General features: G+C 42.7%; 1 protein-coding gene across 5 annotated transcripts in view; it reads left to right on the top strand.

The window, feature by feature from the left end:
• LARP4B (La ribonucleoprotein 4B) overlaps window positions 1–16727 on the top strand; it is an 84802-nt gene that overhangs the window by 35993 nt on the left and 32082 nt on the right. For 2 of the 5 annotated variants that reach the window (XM_067030169.1, XM_059056507.2), the window contains exons 4-6: window positions 8252–8656; window positions 13154–13292; window positions 13538–13678. In XM_067030169.1, the coding sequence (XP_066886270.1) occupies window positions 8252–8656; window positions 13154–13292; window positions 13538–13678 (685 nt within the window). The remainder of the gene's footprint in view (window positions 1–8251; window positions 8657–13153; window positions 13293–13537; window positions 13679–16727) is intronic. The other 3 variants (XM_067030171.1, XM_059056510.2, XM_067030170.1) reach the window with 2 other exon arrangements.

The following is a 16727-nucleotide window of genomic DNA, read 5'->3' as shown; positions in this document are numbered from 1 at the left end:
CTTGTCTAATTGCTATGGTGAGGACTTCCAATACTGTGTTGAATAGAAGTGGTGATAGTGGGCATCCTTGGCTTGTTTGAGAATTTAATGGGAAGGTTTTCAGCTTTTCTTTCTTTTTTAAAAAATTAATTATTTATTTTTGGCTGTGTTGGGTCTTCATTGCTACACAGGCTTTCTCTAGTTGTGAGCCAGGGCTACTCTTCGTTGCGGTGAGTGGGCTTCTCATTGCCACGGCTTCTCTTGTTGTGGAGCATGGGCTCTAGGCATGTGGGCTCAGTAGTTGTGGCTCGTGGGCTCTGTAGATCGCAGGCTCAGTAGTTCTGGCACACAGGCTTAGTTGCTCTGCAGCATGTGGGATCTTTCCAGACCAGGGCTCAAACCCGTGTCCCCTGCATTGGCAGGTGGATTCCTAACCACTGTGCCACAAGGGAAGTCCCACTTTCAGCTTTTCATTGTTTAGTGTTATGTTGGCTATGGGTTTGTCATAAGTGGCTTTTATTATGTTGAGATATGTTCCTTCTGTACCCACTTAGGGAAGAGTTTTTATCACAAGTGGATGTTGAATTTTATCAAATGCTGTTCCTGCATCTATTGAGATGATCATGTGGTTTTTGTCTTTTGTTGATGTGGTGTATCACATTGATTGATTTGTATGTGTTGAACCATCCATGTGACTTTGGAATGAATTCAACTTGATCATGGTGTGTAATCCTTTTTATGTGGTATTGGATATGGTTTGCTAATATTTTGTTGAGGATTTTTGCATCTTTATTTATCAAAGATGTTGGCCTGTAATTTTCTTTTTTGGTATGGTCGTTGTTTGGTTTTATTTTCAGGGTGATGGTGGCTTCGTAAAATGACTTTGGGAGTGTTTCTTTCTTTTCAGTCTTTTGGAAGAGTTTGAGAAGTATAGGTATAAGTTCTTTATACGTTTGGTAGAATTCCCCAGAGAAACCATCCAGTCCTGGACTTCTGTTTGCAGGGAATTTTTTTTTTTTTAATTACAGATTCTATTTCACATCTAGTGGTTGGTCTGTTCAAATTATGTTTCTTCTTGATTCAGTTTTGGTGGGCTGTATGTTTCTAGAAACTTGTCCATTTCTTCTGAGTTGTCCATTTTGTTGGCATGTAACTGTTCATAATATTTTCTTATGGTATTTTGTTAAGATACCATAAAAATCTGTGGTGTTGGTTCTGCTCTTTCATTTCTTATTTTGTTTATTTGGATCCCTTCTCTTTTCTTCTTGGTGAGCTTGGCCAGAGGTTTGTTGCTTTTGTTTATCCTTTCAAAAACCAGCTCTTGGTTTTATTGATTTTTTTTCCTTACTCTCTATTTATTTCCTCTCTGATCTTTATTATTTCCTCCCTGCTGCCAGCATTAGGTTCTGTTTGTTCTTTTTCTAATTCTTCAGGTGGTATTTTAGGTTGTTTATTTGAGATTTTTCTTGTTTTTTTTTTTTTTTTTTTTTTTGGAGGAAGTCCTGTATCGCTATGAACTTCCCTCTTAGAACTGCTTTTTCTGCATCCTACAGATTTTGTATGTTTGTGTTTTCATTGTCATTTGTCTCGAGGTATTTTTTAAATTTTCTCTTTGATTTTATTGTTGACCCATTGGTTTCTTATTAGCATGTTGTTTAGTCTCTCTGTAATTGTTTTTTTTCTTGTTTCTCTTTCTGTGGTTAATTTCTAGTTTCATGCCATTGTGATCAGCAAAGATTCTTGAAGTAATTTCTATACTGTGAAATTTGTTGAGATTTGTTTTGTACCCTAGAGAATGTTCTATGCACACTTTAAAAGAATGGGTATTCTGGGGTTTTTTGGGGTGCAGTGTCCTGGAAATATCATACTGATGTGTCATTCAGAATCTTCATTACCTTATTTATTTTCTATCTGGAAGATCTATCCATTGATGTCAGTGGAGTGTTAAAGTCTACTATTATTATATTCCCATTGAATTTTCCCCTTATGTCTGTTGTATTTGTTTTATGTATTTAGGTGCTCCTATATTGGGTGCATATATGTTAACAAGTATGATATCCACTCCTTCTGTTGATGGTTTTATCATTATATAGTGTCCATCTTTGTCTTTCTTTATGGCTTTTGTTTTAAAGTCTATTTTGTCTGATCTGATATGAGTATTGCTACCCCCACTTTCTTGTCATTTCCATTTGCATGAAATATCTTTTTCTGTCTCCTCACTTCCAGTTCATATGTAACTTTTGCCCTAAAGTGATCTCCCGTAGGCAGCATATTTTAGGTCCTTATTTTATTATTCAATCTGCCTCTCTGTCTTTGATTGGAACATTTAGTCCATTGACATTTAAAGTAATTATTGATTAGTATGTATTTATTGCCATTTAAAATCTTGTTTTCCAGTTAATTTTGTATTTCTTCTTTTTTCTTTTGTGGTTTGTTGGTTTTCTTTTGTATTATGCTCGGGTTCCTTTCTTTTTGGTTTTTGTGAATCTGTTGTATGTTTCTGATTTGTGGTTACCCTGGTTTTCAAGTATGTTAACCCATAACTACATCTACTTGCTTTAAACTGGTAGTCATATAAGCTCAAACACATTCTAAAAGATCTGCATTTTCTTACTCCCCTTCCCCACATTTTCTCATAACCTTTTACGTGAGAACTTTTTCCAGGTTGTCATTGATTTAAATTGTCTTTTTAATAACATAGAACTGATAAATTCTTATTGCATGTAATAAGAATTCTTATACAAATATAAAACTTGATTGCTCAAACCTATAAAATGCAAATTAATGGCATTCATTTAGCCTGGCAGGTGATGTTTTGCTGAAACTAAAAGCTCCTTCACCCAAGTACTTGTGGTACTAGTTACCCAGAGTTTCTTTGAGTTTACCACAACCTAAACTGCAGAATTTCGAGTGAATAACTTCTTACTGCTTTTGTTGATTCGTGTCTGTGATGCACCTTGGTGTCACCTGGCCTTCACTGGGCTTGAATGAATTTATGACGTTTTAGATCCAGTTCTTTTCTCAGTAAATTAGGTTAATTTAAGTGTTGTCACATAGCACCACTGCACTCTTAAACCTACATGCAAACATGGACATATCTTTAAAATTTTGTGTTTTCATCCTTTAATTCTTTTAGAGAGCCTGTAGATTCCCCCACTTTGAGTTGATGGTGCAGACACTGACTTGCTATTAGGATGCTTTCCCAGAGGCATGAAGAGTAGGCAGCGTGTGGGGATAGGAGAGAGTCGTTTTGCAAAATTGAGAGGGGTGGCCTTATAAAGAATGGTGAGATTTGGAAATAGGGAGGAGGAGACCTGATAAACTGTTTGAGCAAAGATAGGACATGCCAGGGTTATTTAGTTGGGGTTTTTAATTTATTTATTTATATTTTATTTTATTTTTTGGCTCTGCTGTGAGGCTTGCCAAACGAACATATCTTAGTTCCCCAACCAAGGATTGAACCCAGGCCCTCAGCAGTGAAAGCACCTGAGTCCTAACCACTGGACCACCAGGGAGTTCCCAGTTGGGTTTTCTTTTAGATGAATTAGAGGAGCTGAGAGGGATGGCATCTTAGAATGAGAGGCAATTATAGAGGTGGGCTGGGGTCAGATTATGAGGAGTTTGAAGTGATGTTGGGGTTTGATTCTAAGTATTTTACTTAATAGCATCACTACGACTCTTTAAAGTAGGTATTGGTATTGGCCTCATTTTACAGGTGAGAAGACTGAGAAAAAGAGACTAAATAATTTGCCAAAGCTTACACACATGGTAAAAGCTAACCAACACACACCTAGGCAGATAAGCTTACGAATTTGCCCCTGTAACTCCTGTTCCATTTAACTCCATGTCACAGATATGAAGGGTTTGTGTCATCCTGCGTGAAGAATCCTTTTTTTGTAGCGATATTTAATTCTATAGTGATAGAGACAGACCTCCTTATCGGTAGAATGGGGTTAATACATCTACCCCAGGTTGTTGGGAGTGTGAATTCAAATAAATGTGGGACAAAATGAAAATATTTGTGTACTTAGATTCTTGTAGCACATAAGTGCTACCATTATCATCATCATCATCGTCATCATCTGCTGTGGTGTCAGTACTTGAGTTTATGTACATTTAGAAGTGTCCCTGTTATCTTCATGTTTAAGTAGAACTTGTAAACATTTTTTTGTCAAAGATGTTAGCATTGGGACTTCCCTGGTCGCGCAGTGGTTGGGAATCCACATGCCAATGCAGGGGACACGGGTTCGAGACCTGGTTCGGGAGGATCCCACGTGCCGCGGAGCAACTAAGCCCGTGTGCCACAACTGCTGAGCCTGCGCTCTTAAGAGCCCATGAGCCACAGCTGCTGAGGCCCCTGCACCTAGAGCCCGTGCTCCGCAATAAAAAACGCCACCGCAGTGAGAAGCCTGCACACCGCAATGAAGAGTGGCCCCCTCTCGCCGCAACTAGAGAAAGCCCACACACAGCAATGAAGACCCAACATAGCCAAAAATAAATAAATAAAATTTATTTTTAGAAAAAGATATCAGTGTTTTATAAAATGTTAGTAGTACACCAGCCATAACTTGTAGATTAAAGTAGAAAAATCTCCTTGCAGAGGAGTTAACAGAATTATTTTGTTTTCAGAATAGTATATCTGAATCATGATAAGAAAAAGAATCTCTTATACTGAGAACAAAGCTTATAGATGTTGAAGAAGGTTCGGACCCATTGTATGTGTCAGCGGTCCTGGACCACAGGGTGCGGGGTGGCGGTGCTCCTACTGCTCAAAGAAGGGCTTCGTTTGGGAGCTTTCAAGGGGATTCCTGTATTGGCTTGGCAGGTATAGATTTTCTTTCTCTTTTTCTCTTGCTCTTTCTGTTTTCTTAACTAGAACTTTGAGGCATCTGCAAAAGTAGAGTGATAAAATGAACCTCAGTGTGCCCATTCTGACTTGAACAGTTTCCACCCTCACATTTTGCTTTTATTTTGTTTTTTCCTCCCCTCTGCACACACAGTTTTAAAAAGTGTTATGTCTGTATGTATTTACTTCTTTATTTTCAGGCCAGGTGTGATTTAACAACGTGCCATTTGCTGTAAACATTTCAATGTGCATCTCTAACAGACACCATTCCAGTTTCATGCCTAGCACGATCATTCCCAAACACTCACAGACTTTATTTCTCAAAGGCAGAAAATTAGATTCAACTATAAGTACCTAAGAATTTTAAAAAACAAATGTTTACACTTGTTTCTCTTTGGGGAAATATACATGTTAACTCCTTTGGTTGCCACCATTCCATGATATATAATTCAGAGAATGCTGAAACACTGTAGAAAAAGCAAAAGTCTGAAATTGTTTCTTCTGTCTGGGATAATAATTTTAGTTATTTTTTTATTGAGTTTATGATAATAAGAAAAATAATATGAGAATCTTTTTGTTGTGTTCTCAGTCTTTGGATTCCGTGTGCTGTTTGGGTTTTAATGTGTGGAATAGAATGGCTGTTGGACAGGGTCTGTTGTGATTAGGATTTTGGACTTGAGTGGCAGGGACATATGACTGCTGTGCGAGGGGTTATTTTTGGGATCTGGGTGTCGGCTTCTCATCAGAAACTATAGAAAGTTAGTGGGAGATGCACTTGCGGAGGCTCAGAAAGCGACAAGCATTTTTATGTGAGCTTTTGAACTTTCGAACATGGGTTGTTGCTTCAGCAAAGAATTAAGTAGTGACAATGACAGTGAAAAAACTGGCCTGTTAGAAAAATCTGTGGAGGAGAAGGAACCAGAGAACAAGATAAGTAAAACTTTATCTTCATTATTCAGTACCTTTGGAGGTGAGGAACTTCACGGCGTGGGACGCAGGGCCGGCGTGTGGGCCGGGGTTTTTGTGAGGCCAGTGCACAGACAGGGTACAACGCCAGGGCAGCCACTTAACTCGGTCTCCTCTCCCACGTCTGCGTTCTTAACTGGGTCTGAAAGCGTGGGTGAGGCTGATGAGAACTCCGACGTCGCTGCTGTTGGGTGGGGTGGTGGAGGTGCCTGCGCCCCTCTGAGTGGGGGCCTCCCTGAGGGCGAGGGACCCCGCTCACGTGCCCCAGCGCCCTCCGACCCAGGCCTTGGCAGTCACCCTCCCTGCTGTCGCCCAGCCACCTGGGAAAGCTCTGCAGTAGAGAATGAGGTAGCGGTAACTGTTCAGATTGGCAGCGGTGCTAACTCTGCAGGTCTGAATCGTGGGGAGAGGGATGGTGGAGATCCTATTTGTGGTGACCACAAACGATGTAGGAATTCACGAGAGAGCGGGTTTTACAGTATTTGTGTTATTGACCCTGACAGCCCGGACGTTGGAGATGAGCTGTGTGCTCATGTGCATGGAACAGCTGCGGCTCCAGAGAGTCGTCCAGCTGTCACCTCCAGGGGGATCTGTGGAGGGGCCTGGCCACCAGACAGTGCTGCCCAAGGTCCAGGGGAGTCAGAGGCACCTCGGGCAGAGCCATCACCGCAGGGCAGGCCACTCCCAGGGCAAAGGAAGGAAGCTTTTAACAAGAAAACTGAAACTAGTTCTGAACTTTTGAGTGATGGTGACCCACCCTGTAAAGTAAACATTGGTGACCTGAAGGCAAAGACTTCCACCAGGTTTCTTGAAGATTTCACAGAAAGGAGTGTATTACATAATGTTGGCACACTCCCCACATTAAATATCAGCGCAGACATTGACTCACTACTGTGTGTGTGCACTGTCCCAGAAGGGAGAGATCACTGCAGTTCAGGACGGGGAGGTCAGGTGGCTGATTCACATGTTAATTTAATTAATGGCACTGCAAACGTTGAAAGAAATGGTGATTCTGGTGCTGTAACGGCTACTGTAGATCAGAGTTTAAACTCTGAAAAGGAAGGCGAAAATAACTTTATAAAACCACTAAAAGACAATGATTGTTCCAGTTTAGATGTTAGCAGATCAGACAGTCTCCTTTACATAAGTCTAGATAGAATCAATTTAAGTTCAGAAAGATGTATCACTTCACTGAGCTTTGGAAATGAGTGTCTTCCTATTCATGCAAATATCCAAGAATCAGCCCCTAACAGATGTGATGATGCGGGCACTGAGCTCCTCCTGGGGCCAGTGATGCTTGAGGAGCAGCACCAGGGTGACTGCATCTTGGAAGTGGGAAGCAGCCAGCTTGCAAACAAAGCAGAATTGTCTTTGCAGTCTCAAAATAGTTCATCTTATCAACATGAGGATGAAATTAGCATTTTTGAAGATGAGGGTTGTGGCTCGAGGGCTTTTGAATGGAGAGCTGCCTGTCAGGTACATCTGAGTGCAGACATTAGGGCCAGCAAGGCCCAGATCGGCGATGTAACATGTGCAGTAAAGGCAGCAGACGTGGAGGGAGTGTTCCAAAACTCACAGGAAGTGCCCCGAAACGGCGAGTTTCTCTATGGCTCCAGGTGGCTCAAGAGTGACTTCATTTCCTCTGCGTGTATTTTCACCTGCGGTGAAGAGGAAAGCAAAACAAAGGATGAAACGTGTGTGAAGAGCTCAGGGAGTCACCCTCACAGACTAGAAAGTGCTGAACAAGAATCACTGAGAGCCAATCACAGAGAAACCAGGAAAATTGACATAGGAAGTGTCCAGTCAGACCCTAAAACTGCCTTTGACTGGGAAACAAATGCACAAAAATGCAAGGTGGTGCGCAGTCAGGATGTGCTGGCTTGTGTTAGTTCTACTGTAGCAAAAAACCCTGACTTTGAAACAAATCAAGTAGAAAAAAATGATGAAACTTGTAGAGTGAATGACGACAGATATGAAGATCTTAGCCTTGTGCCAGCTTTAAACCAGAGTTCGAGTCCAGGTGCGCGGGAGTCAGAAGTAGTGCAGATGAACTCTGTGGACAATGGTGGGAGCCCACGACTGAAGCAGGTTTTCTCCGAATCAGCTGAAGAAGTTTCTGATGCCTCCGGTGGATGTGCATTGGGGTTGGGAAAACCAGAGCTTCTCGGTGGAGAAGAGGAGGAGACGCTTTGTCTGAAGGAAGGTGGCAGTGGTCCTGGCATCATCAGCTGTGTGGGTCTGCACGGGACAAGTAGACATGCACGCCGTTTCAGACAAAGGGGTGCCAGGCCCACTGTGCAGGGACCTGGGTTACATGGGGCAGTGGGTTTGGTGGGGAGTTCAAAGGTGATCTTTGGAAGAATGGAGTTAGGGGGTACTTGTGCAGGGTGCTCCTGTTTGGCTGGTGTTGACCCTGCCGAAGTGGATGGATACTCAGCTGCTCCTCTCGATGGTCCGCAGGTGATTCCCGTCATCCCAGGTGACAGCAAGGAAATAGCAGTACCAGGTTGCAAGGACACTGTTCTACCACTCATATCTGAAAAGCCCTCAAAGGAGGATTTGCAGAGCTTCCCAGAGGAACTGTACTCCCAGTTTTTTAATGAACTTTCCTGTTACCCGATGGCAGAGTTGGCAAGACAGATGTTTTCTGAAGGGCTGGCAGATGGCTGTGGATATCAAGTGGGCTGCCCGTGGACTAATACAGCTACGAAAGACACATTAGAAGAGCAGATATTTAGTGAGGACCTGCACAGTAAGCCACAGGACCTAGAGATCTCTTTGTTTTGGATGGAAAAGCCCCCTTATCAGCTACCAGTGGCAGAAGATGGTGTTATTTGGGGATGGCAAGAGAGAGGTGGACAGTTAGTAAGTATGCTGTACCAGTTCTTATTATTGTGCAGTGATGTGCTAATCTTTCATTCTGATTGCTTCTAACTCAGATTAACAAAGATTTATTCTAAATAATTGGCAGTCGTTTGAATGTTTTTGTAAAGCTATAAGTTAGTATAACATCAATTTAACCATTTCCAAACTGAAGAACGGGAATTTGGTTCACTGGTTAGTATCTTTAAGCCAGAATCTACGTGTCAACTCTTGTTAGCACTAACCCCTGCATGCTGGTCATCAGATTCATGTGCCCCAGAGGCTGCTCCCCTCAGTCTTCATCCATCCTGTCCTCACCACTGGCCCCTTGTTGGAGCGGAACAAACTTTTGGCCCATTGGGTGTTTAAAGTCACTTCTAAGAAGTTTACACTTGCAGAATATAGAGGCATTAAAATCTGTGCTTTCCACTGTTTTTGTATGGTAACCATCTAAGGGAGGTAGAACTTGATGCTTTTAACTGGCTCCAAAATCTTGGTTCTGTCTTCTTTAAGTCAGAAGCACCTGCAGAGCTTTTTGGACCTCAGTGCTCAGGCCCCACTGGTTTGGGAGAACCGCAAATGATCCTGCAACGGGTAGCTAGTTTGAGCATCTTCCTAGAATTTCTGTAATAAATGAAACATCCAACAAACAGGAAGTTAGTCTTGCTCTTAAAGCTGTCCTTTGGACCTGCATACTTGTAATAGCAAAATCTCATTCATTCAATCAGTAGTTTATTTTTAGTGAGTTTTGTTGCATTAGGCAAGAAAAATGGTAATATTAAGGAGATAGATGTGGCTCCAGTGTTATGCCTATTATATGGAAATAAACAAGTAGAAATTAAATCCTATAATTTATCCATTAACCTCCTTTCTTTCCATGCCCACATTTGGGAGTTTTACCAGAAACAGTTCCATTCAAGTTAATCAGTTTTGTTCCTTAAGTAGTTATGGAGGCAGAACACTACCTCATCATTTCCATCAGTGAATGTGGTTGACACCTGGCTGTGAGAGTCCCGGCCTGTACCTCAAGTAGAGTGCACATGGGTCCTGCTCTTACACACGTGGGTGAGGTACGTGTGCACTGTTCTGAATTAGCTTTTCAATTGTGAGTTGTGCCCAACAGTATTCTAATTTGACAGACTACATTTAATGAGAATGCTCTTTGTTCAGAACTCCAGTTCTCAAAGTGCTTGTACAGACATCTTTTTTTTTTTCCGGTACGCGGGCCTCTCACTGTCTCACTGTTGTGGCCTCTCCCGTTGTGGAGCACAGGCTCTGGACGTGCAGGCTCAGTGGCCATGGCTCACAGGCCTAGCCACTCTGTGGCATGTGGGAGCTTCCCGGACCAGGGCACGAACCCGTGTCCCCTGCATCGGCAGGCAGACTCTCAACCACTGTGCCACCAGGGAAGCCCCAGACATCTTTTTAAACTAGTCTTAAGTAGCCACTGTTATTCCATTTTACAAATAAAAAGCCAGAGTTACAGATGTCATGACTGTAAAGCCTTACTAAACTTAGTGGCAAATCCAGGAATCGTCCATGCTAACTTAAAATAGAAAAGGAGTGCTTCTTTTCCTCCATTATCTCACCTATTTTATGTTCTCCATGTGCCTTTCCCTTCCTTTGGTGTTAGTTACTCTAGTTCCTACTCAGTAACTCGTCAGTGGGACCATTCTGTTTCCTGGCCAGAAAATGTAAGTTTATGAGTTGGTAGGTTATTTATTTTTGTTAATGGAGCATAGCATTTAGAGGGTTAGAAAGTTTCTTTGGAGTGTCAAGAATTTGGGGATATTGTACTCTTCAAAGAGTAACATTGGTCATTTGTATAGAATGGCTTCAGCATGTGGCCATTAAGGTCAGCTCACTGTTGGTTCTAATAACTATTGCTTAGCCGTGATTTTTCAATTGAAAAATAAGGCTGAAGAAGCCATGCAGATGAAACTTGAGTTGTTGATAATCAGTTGGAGGTCCCTATGACTGCAAGAGAGTAGCTACATTTTTAAAGAAATATTTTTAGTACAAGTTGTTTCTCATGTGAATTACATGGTTAATGAACTCTTGATAAATGTTTTGTTTTTCCTGACATTAGAACACAGTTTTCTAATTACCATAATTTTTGTTGGCAAGTTACTTAACCTTTCTCTGCCTGGTTTTCTTCCTTGTGAAATGGGGTGTAATGACCACTGCCTTCTAGGGTGTTAGGATTTAAATGCAGGTACGTGCATGGTGTGCGCCTGTCACCCAGCAGGCCCTCGTGCTAGCTGTCATGTTGTTCCCCCTTAATCATGTCTCCGTTCTTGCATCCCATGTCACACCTCAGAGTACCTCTTGAATACTGGTTAACTGCTCAAAACTGGTAAGTCCCTAATACTTGATTTACTGCTTTAGAAGTAGTAAATTGTGTACAGATAGGGTTCCATTCAGCTGTGGCATAAAACCTTGCACAAGTTGTCAAATAGTGGAAAGTAGAATTTTCTGTTATTACGTTATTAAACATTCATTCCTTCTGCATGTTTCTCAGGCAGCTCCATGCTGAGCTCAGGACTGCCAGGTGTCAGCCGTGAAGTGTGCCCAGGGTGGACGTCCGGGAACCCTCGGGCCGCAGAGAGGACAGGACATGTCCTTGCGGTGCGAGCAGAGGGGGAGGAGCACGCGGCCCTGGGATGCTGCTTGCAGGCAGGGTGCTCCCAGGACCGTGTGTGTGTGTGTCTGTGTGTGTTAGTGAGCTAAAAAATGTGTGTTGGTGATGCAGTGTAGCCAACTGCAGATGGTGCTAAAAATGGAAAAGACCAGTGTGGGTTGGTGTTAGGAATTTAGAGAATGTATAGCGTGTCCACGAGGTCAGGGGAGTATTTTCCATGGGTGGGAAACTTGATGTGTGTTATGTGGTAGAACGAGACTGGGTCTAACCAGAAAAGGTGATCTACGTGAATTAGAATAGGAAGGAAAATAAATATGTGAGTTAAAAAAAAGAGAGAACAGATTGAAAAGGTGTAACTGCTGAGAAGGGCAGTGGTGTCTGTGAGGTGCGGAGCATCTTCTTCATTGCTGTGCTCAAGGCAGCAGTCGTTTCTGCCTGTTCCCCATGGTACTCTGATCGCCTCGTGCTGTACCGGGCACTTAGTGAGAATTTCAGAAGTATTTGTTGGAGAGATGGGTGGATGTGCAGAAGCAGAGACCAGAAATGAGCTGGAATTTAGATGTCATTGAAGAAGGGAGCTTGAAGAGTAAGTGCTTCTTGAGAATGATATTGTTGAAGGAGAAGGGGGACCCTATTCTTTGCCCTATCCAGTACTTTACTTAAAAGGACTCCAGATAGGCCCTCACTTAGGTGCCTGGTTTTGTGGGCATGAAGTTTATTGCCCACGCCTCCTAGGTAGGAACAGAGTATATTCTGTAGTTTTAATCCACATCAGTCTCTACACTCAATTTCAGAAATCATTTCGTTTTTCACTACAAACTTTAATCACCCCAGCTAGAGTGAATTTATTCTTTTTTAGGATTGTTAACCCACATGTTGTTTCCTTCTTGGCTCATCATGGTGCCCGTGACCTTGGAGACGGCATATCTGGGGTCATGCATTGAGGCCGCTCCCAGTTTGGAGCTCCTGCCTGGCACTACCTGGGAGCTTCTGGGACCTGGAACCTTGTCTCCCTCCCTTTGGAAGCTCTGGCCCCTGCACAGTGGTGTTCAGGCTTATGGTGCCTGGGAAAAGGCAGATTGTTTGGCTAGGTTCTGCTCAAGAATCATGGCAGTAGAACTGGAGTTAGTTTTGGGGGGCACCTGTCCCTGGGACATCAACTTTCTTTTAGATTTTGGGAGCCACTCAGGGTTTGTAAGCAGGAGAGGAAAAATCCAGGGGTGGTTGTGTGTTTAGTAGGGTGTGCCAGGGAAGACCTCAGCAATCCCCAAGGGGTGTGAAGGCGTGAGCCAGCCATGCGGATGTCTGGGAGTGTTCTGGTCAAATGGAGCCGGGCAAGCAGAAGGGCCCGGTGTGTCCAGAACAGCGAGGAGGCCGAGTAACTGGAAATGAGCACAAAGAGTGGCCGCACCAGGCACCTCTCCGACAGACTTTCATTTTCTGCAGCCTTTACTTCTATGAGTGTTTGAGCTTTATTTTAACATTTTATCCATTGATATTCAGATTTCTAAATCTGTAAATTGTGTTGGGAATCTGGAACAGAGATGATAATTGGATCACCAGTTATTTATCTGTTACACAGTTGATCAGATATCTCCATGAAGGCAGGGGCTCTTTCATTCCTGTTTCTAGAGAGCCTTCTACTTAGTAAGAACTTAAAATCTACTGGTGAGTTGAGTTCTGAGTACATCAGCTTTTATTACTTCTGCACTTGATTTCATCCTAAATGTACGTGTAAATAGGTTCACCTTTTTTCACATAAATTCTCTAAGGTGGATGTGTTTTAACTCTGAATTAGTAAGTAAAATTGCATTTGATTGAAATTTGGATACAAATGAATATATCACATTTTTTCTTAGGTACCAGCGGCCAAGGTTTCAGAGCTAAACCCTAATGCAAAAGTATGGGGGACTCCTGTGTTACACTTGGAAGCCAGTAGTGCAGCGGATGGCAGTGTGAGCGCAGCCTGGGAGGCGACGCCCGGCCGCGGCCAGGAGGGTGAGTGGGTGGGGGCAAGGGGCATCTTTCCTCTTGGCTTCGGCTTTGTTTCCTTGTAGTTCATCTTTGGGAAAGTGTTTGTTAAGATCTGTGTCATGGTTAGTGACAGTATTTAAGAGCAACGAAGTTTCTCACAGTCAAGTTAAAAAGGTCAAGTAACTGCAGATATAAGTCTTGTTTTGTTTTGTTTTAAGAGAAGGCTATTCTTCTAACCCTGCCTTTTGGGGTGAAATTCTTAATTACAGGATTGGACACCAATGGTGATGGTGACAAAAGTCATGAGAATGCTGCACTGTCAGATTTACAGGAGTCAGACCAGACAGCCATGAGCACTTTGGGTCTGGACCATTCAGAGTATGAATCACCGCCTGAAAATAGCGAGACGGGTAAAGCTGTTTTATGAATTCATTTTCATATAGAGTATGGGCTTCTTTATGTTGCATTTTTAATTCTTTGTTCATTTCTTCTTTTTTGTTTCTTCCCTTGTGGTTTGATGATTTCTTTAGTGTCATGCTTGTGTTCTTTTCTCTCTAGCTTTTGTGTATCTATTGTAGGTTTTTGATTTGTGGTTACCATGGGGTAACCATATATGTTAACCTATAACTATATCTACTTGTTTTAAACTGATAGTCATTTAAGTTCAAACACATTCTAAAAGATCCTTCTTATTTTACTCCCCTCCCCCACATTTTGTTTTTGATGTCATTTTGTATATTCTTGTTTCTCCCTTAACTGTGTATTGTAGCTATTGTTGCTTTTACAGTTTGTATCCTTATCTGCCTACTGACTTATTTAAGTTAATCTTCATTCCTTGCTATATGTCTGCCTTTCCTAGTGGGATTTTCCCTTTCCAATAGATTCTTAGTTCTTTTCCACTTCGAGAAGACCCTTCATCATTTCTTTCAGTGTAGGTTTAAGTATTGAATTCTTTTAGTTTTTTGCTTGTCTGAGACGTTCTTTAATCTCTTCTTCAATTCAGAAGGATAATCGTGCTGGGTAGAGTATCCAGGTTGCAGATTTTTCCCTTTCAGCACTTTAAGTATATCATGTCACTCCCTTCTGGCCTGCAGAGTTTCAGCAGGAAAATCAGCTGATAGCCTTATGGGGGTTCTCTTGTATGTCGCTCTTTGTTTTTCTCTTGTTGTCTTTAGAATTCTCTCTGTAACCTTTACCATTTTAATTATGATATGTTGTGGTGTGGATCCCTGGGTTCATCTTGTTTGGGACCCTCTGTGCTTCCTGTACCTGGATATCTGTTTACTTCTTCAGCTTTGGGAAGTTTCCAGCCATAATTTCATCAGATACATTTTCTACCCCCTTGTCTCTCTCTCCTCCTTCTGGAACCCCTATAATGTGGTTGTTATTATGCTTGATGTTGTCCCAGAGGTCCCTTAAACTCCTCATTTCATTTCATTTCATTTATTTATTCTTTTGGCTGTGTTGGGTCTTTGTTGGTGCACATGGGCTTTATCTAGCTGCGGCGAGCGAGGGCTGCTCGTTGTTGTGGTGCTTGGGCTTCTCATTGTGGTGGCTTCTCTTGTTGCAGAGCACAAGCTCTAGGCACACGGGCTTCAGTAGTTGTGGTGCACAGGCTTAGTTGCTCCACAGCATGTGGGGTCTTCCTGGACCAGGGCTCAAACCCGTGTCCCCTGCATTGGCAGGTGGATTCTTAACCACTGTGCCGCCAAGGAAGTCCCAATCCATCCTCATTTTTAAAAATTTATTTTTCTCTTTGCTGTTCTTATTGGGTGATTTCCGTTATTCTATCTTCTACATCACTTACGTGTTCTTCTGTGTCGCCTAGTCTGCTTTCATTCACTGTACTTTCTCATTTCAGTTATTGTATTCTTCAGTTCCGACTGGTTCTTTTTTATATTTCCTAGTTTCTCATTAAAATTCTCACTGTGTTCATCTATTCCTTTCCCTAGTTCAGTTAACATTCTTATTACTAATGCTTTGAATTTTTTATCTGGTAAATTATCTGTTTCATTAGAGGTTTTTACAGGGTTTTTTCCTTTTCTTTCATTTGAAACATATTCCTCTGTCTTCTCATTTTGTTTAACTTTCTCTGTCTCTACGAAATTAGGTGAAACAGGTAACTATCATGGCTGGGGGAGGGTTGGGGGGGGCCATGGTGCTGGAACAGAAGGCTTGAGGGTTGGGTTTGAGCTGATTCCATTCCCTCTAAATGTGTGCAGACCCCCCCGACCCCACAGTGGTTCCTCCACCCTAGTGGAGAGCAGGCCAGAGCCAGAGGGGCTGGAGCGAGCTGGGGGGCACGCTAGGTGGTCCCAACATGCCATCAGAGCCCCAGGCCATTTCTAGTCCGATACCTCTGTGCACACATGTACCGACAGTGGCCACCCTCGCCCTGTTCAGAGGTTTGTGTGCTTTTAAAAATTCAGCTTGTTAAATCTTTCCCTAAACAATGTGCCTTTCACTGCTTCCTTTGATTTTCCTTTAAACTGACTCTTCTCTTGATGCAGAGGTGAGAGGTTCTGGTCCAGAGGCCTCACAGGGAATGTAAGACCTGAATAATTCCTGAAAGGCAAATCAGATTTAAATAGGAGAAGCAGAAAACTGATTGTAGGGCGAAATGTCGATAAAAATACAGAGAGGGAACGTTAATGTTGAAATTGAGAGTCAAACCCAAAAGGAGTTGGCTTTCTGTAAAAGGGATACTTAAAGCTTTTCAGAAGAAGGAAAAGAGGGGGAGAGCAATTCTCTTTTGGGGTCCAGGGTGTGGACCAGCATAGAAATGGCTGCTTACCTCCGATTTTGTTTCTGCCTTGATCTAAAAGACCAAACAAGTTTTAAAACCCCAACAGACCTAAGGGGTAGGCTACACTCTCATTATTGCCAGTTGGATGGGAAAGCTTGAGTGGAAAGAAATAGCTTCCCCAAACTGGCTGCCAGCAGTTGAGCAGAGCAGCTGCCTGTGGAGCGTGTTCAGGCCCCTGTGTGACTGTCTAGAGACACGCTTGGGTTAGAGAAGGTTACATGACTGAGAAAGCCTGCCCTCCCTTTTCACCACCAGCTGTGGTGTTATGTACGAGAGGTACATAATAACCACCATGTGTGTGTTTGGCATTAAATATTTGTTTATTTTCCCCTTGAAGGGGCCCCACAAAGACCTCATCCGCATGGTTGCTGCTTCAGTTGGCACTGACTACCTTTGTGGTCACATGCTCGCCTGGACCCTCGCTTCCCTCCTCACTCTGCCTGGATTACACAGACCATCATTTCAGTTACTTCTTGCATCTCACTTCTTCACAGTTGCTTAGAAAATGCCTCCATCTTGTTTAAATATAATTCTCTACCTACTCTGTGTCTGTTCCTGAGCAGATAGACAGATGTGGCTGAAGAAAAAATTATAGCAGTGTGGAATGGTCTCATTTTCCGTTCACGGTCTCGGACTAGCGGGGCTGCGTGGTC

The sequence above is a fragment of the Kogia breviceps genome, chromosome 3, assembly GCF_026419965.1.
Source record: "Kogia breviceps isolate mKogBre1 chromosome 3, mKogBre1 haplotype 1, whole genome shotgun sequence".
Lineage (NCBI taxonomy): Eukaryota > Metazoa > Chordata > Mammalia > Artiodactyla > Physeteridae > Kogia > Kogia breviceps.
The sequence above is the reverse complement of the archived record's forward strand: the minus strand, read 5'-3'. Positions and strand labels throughout refer to the sequence as shown.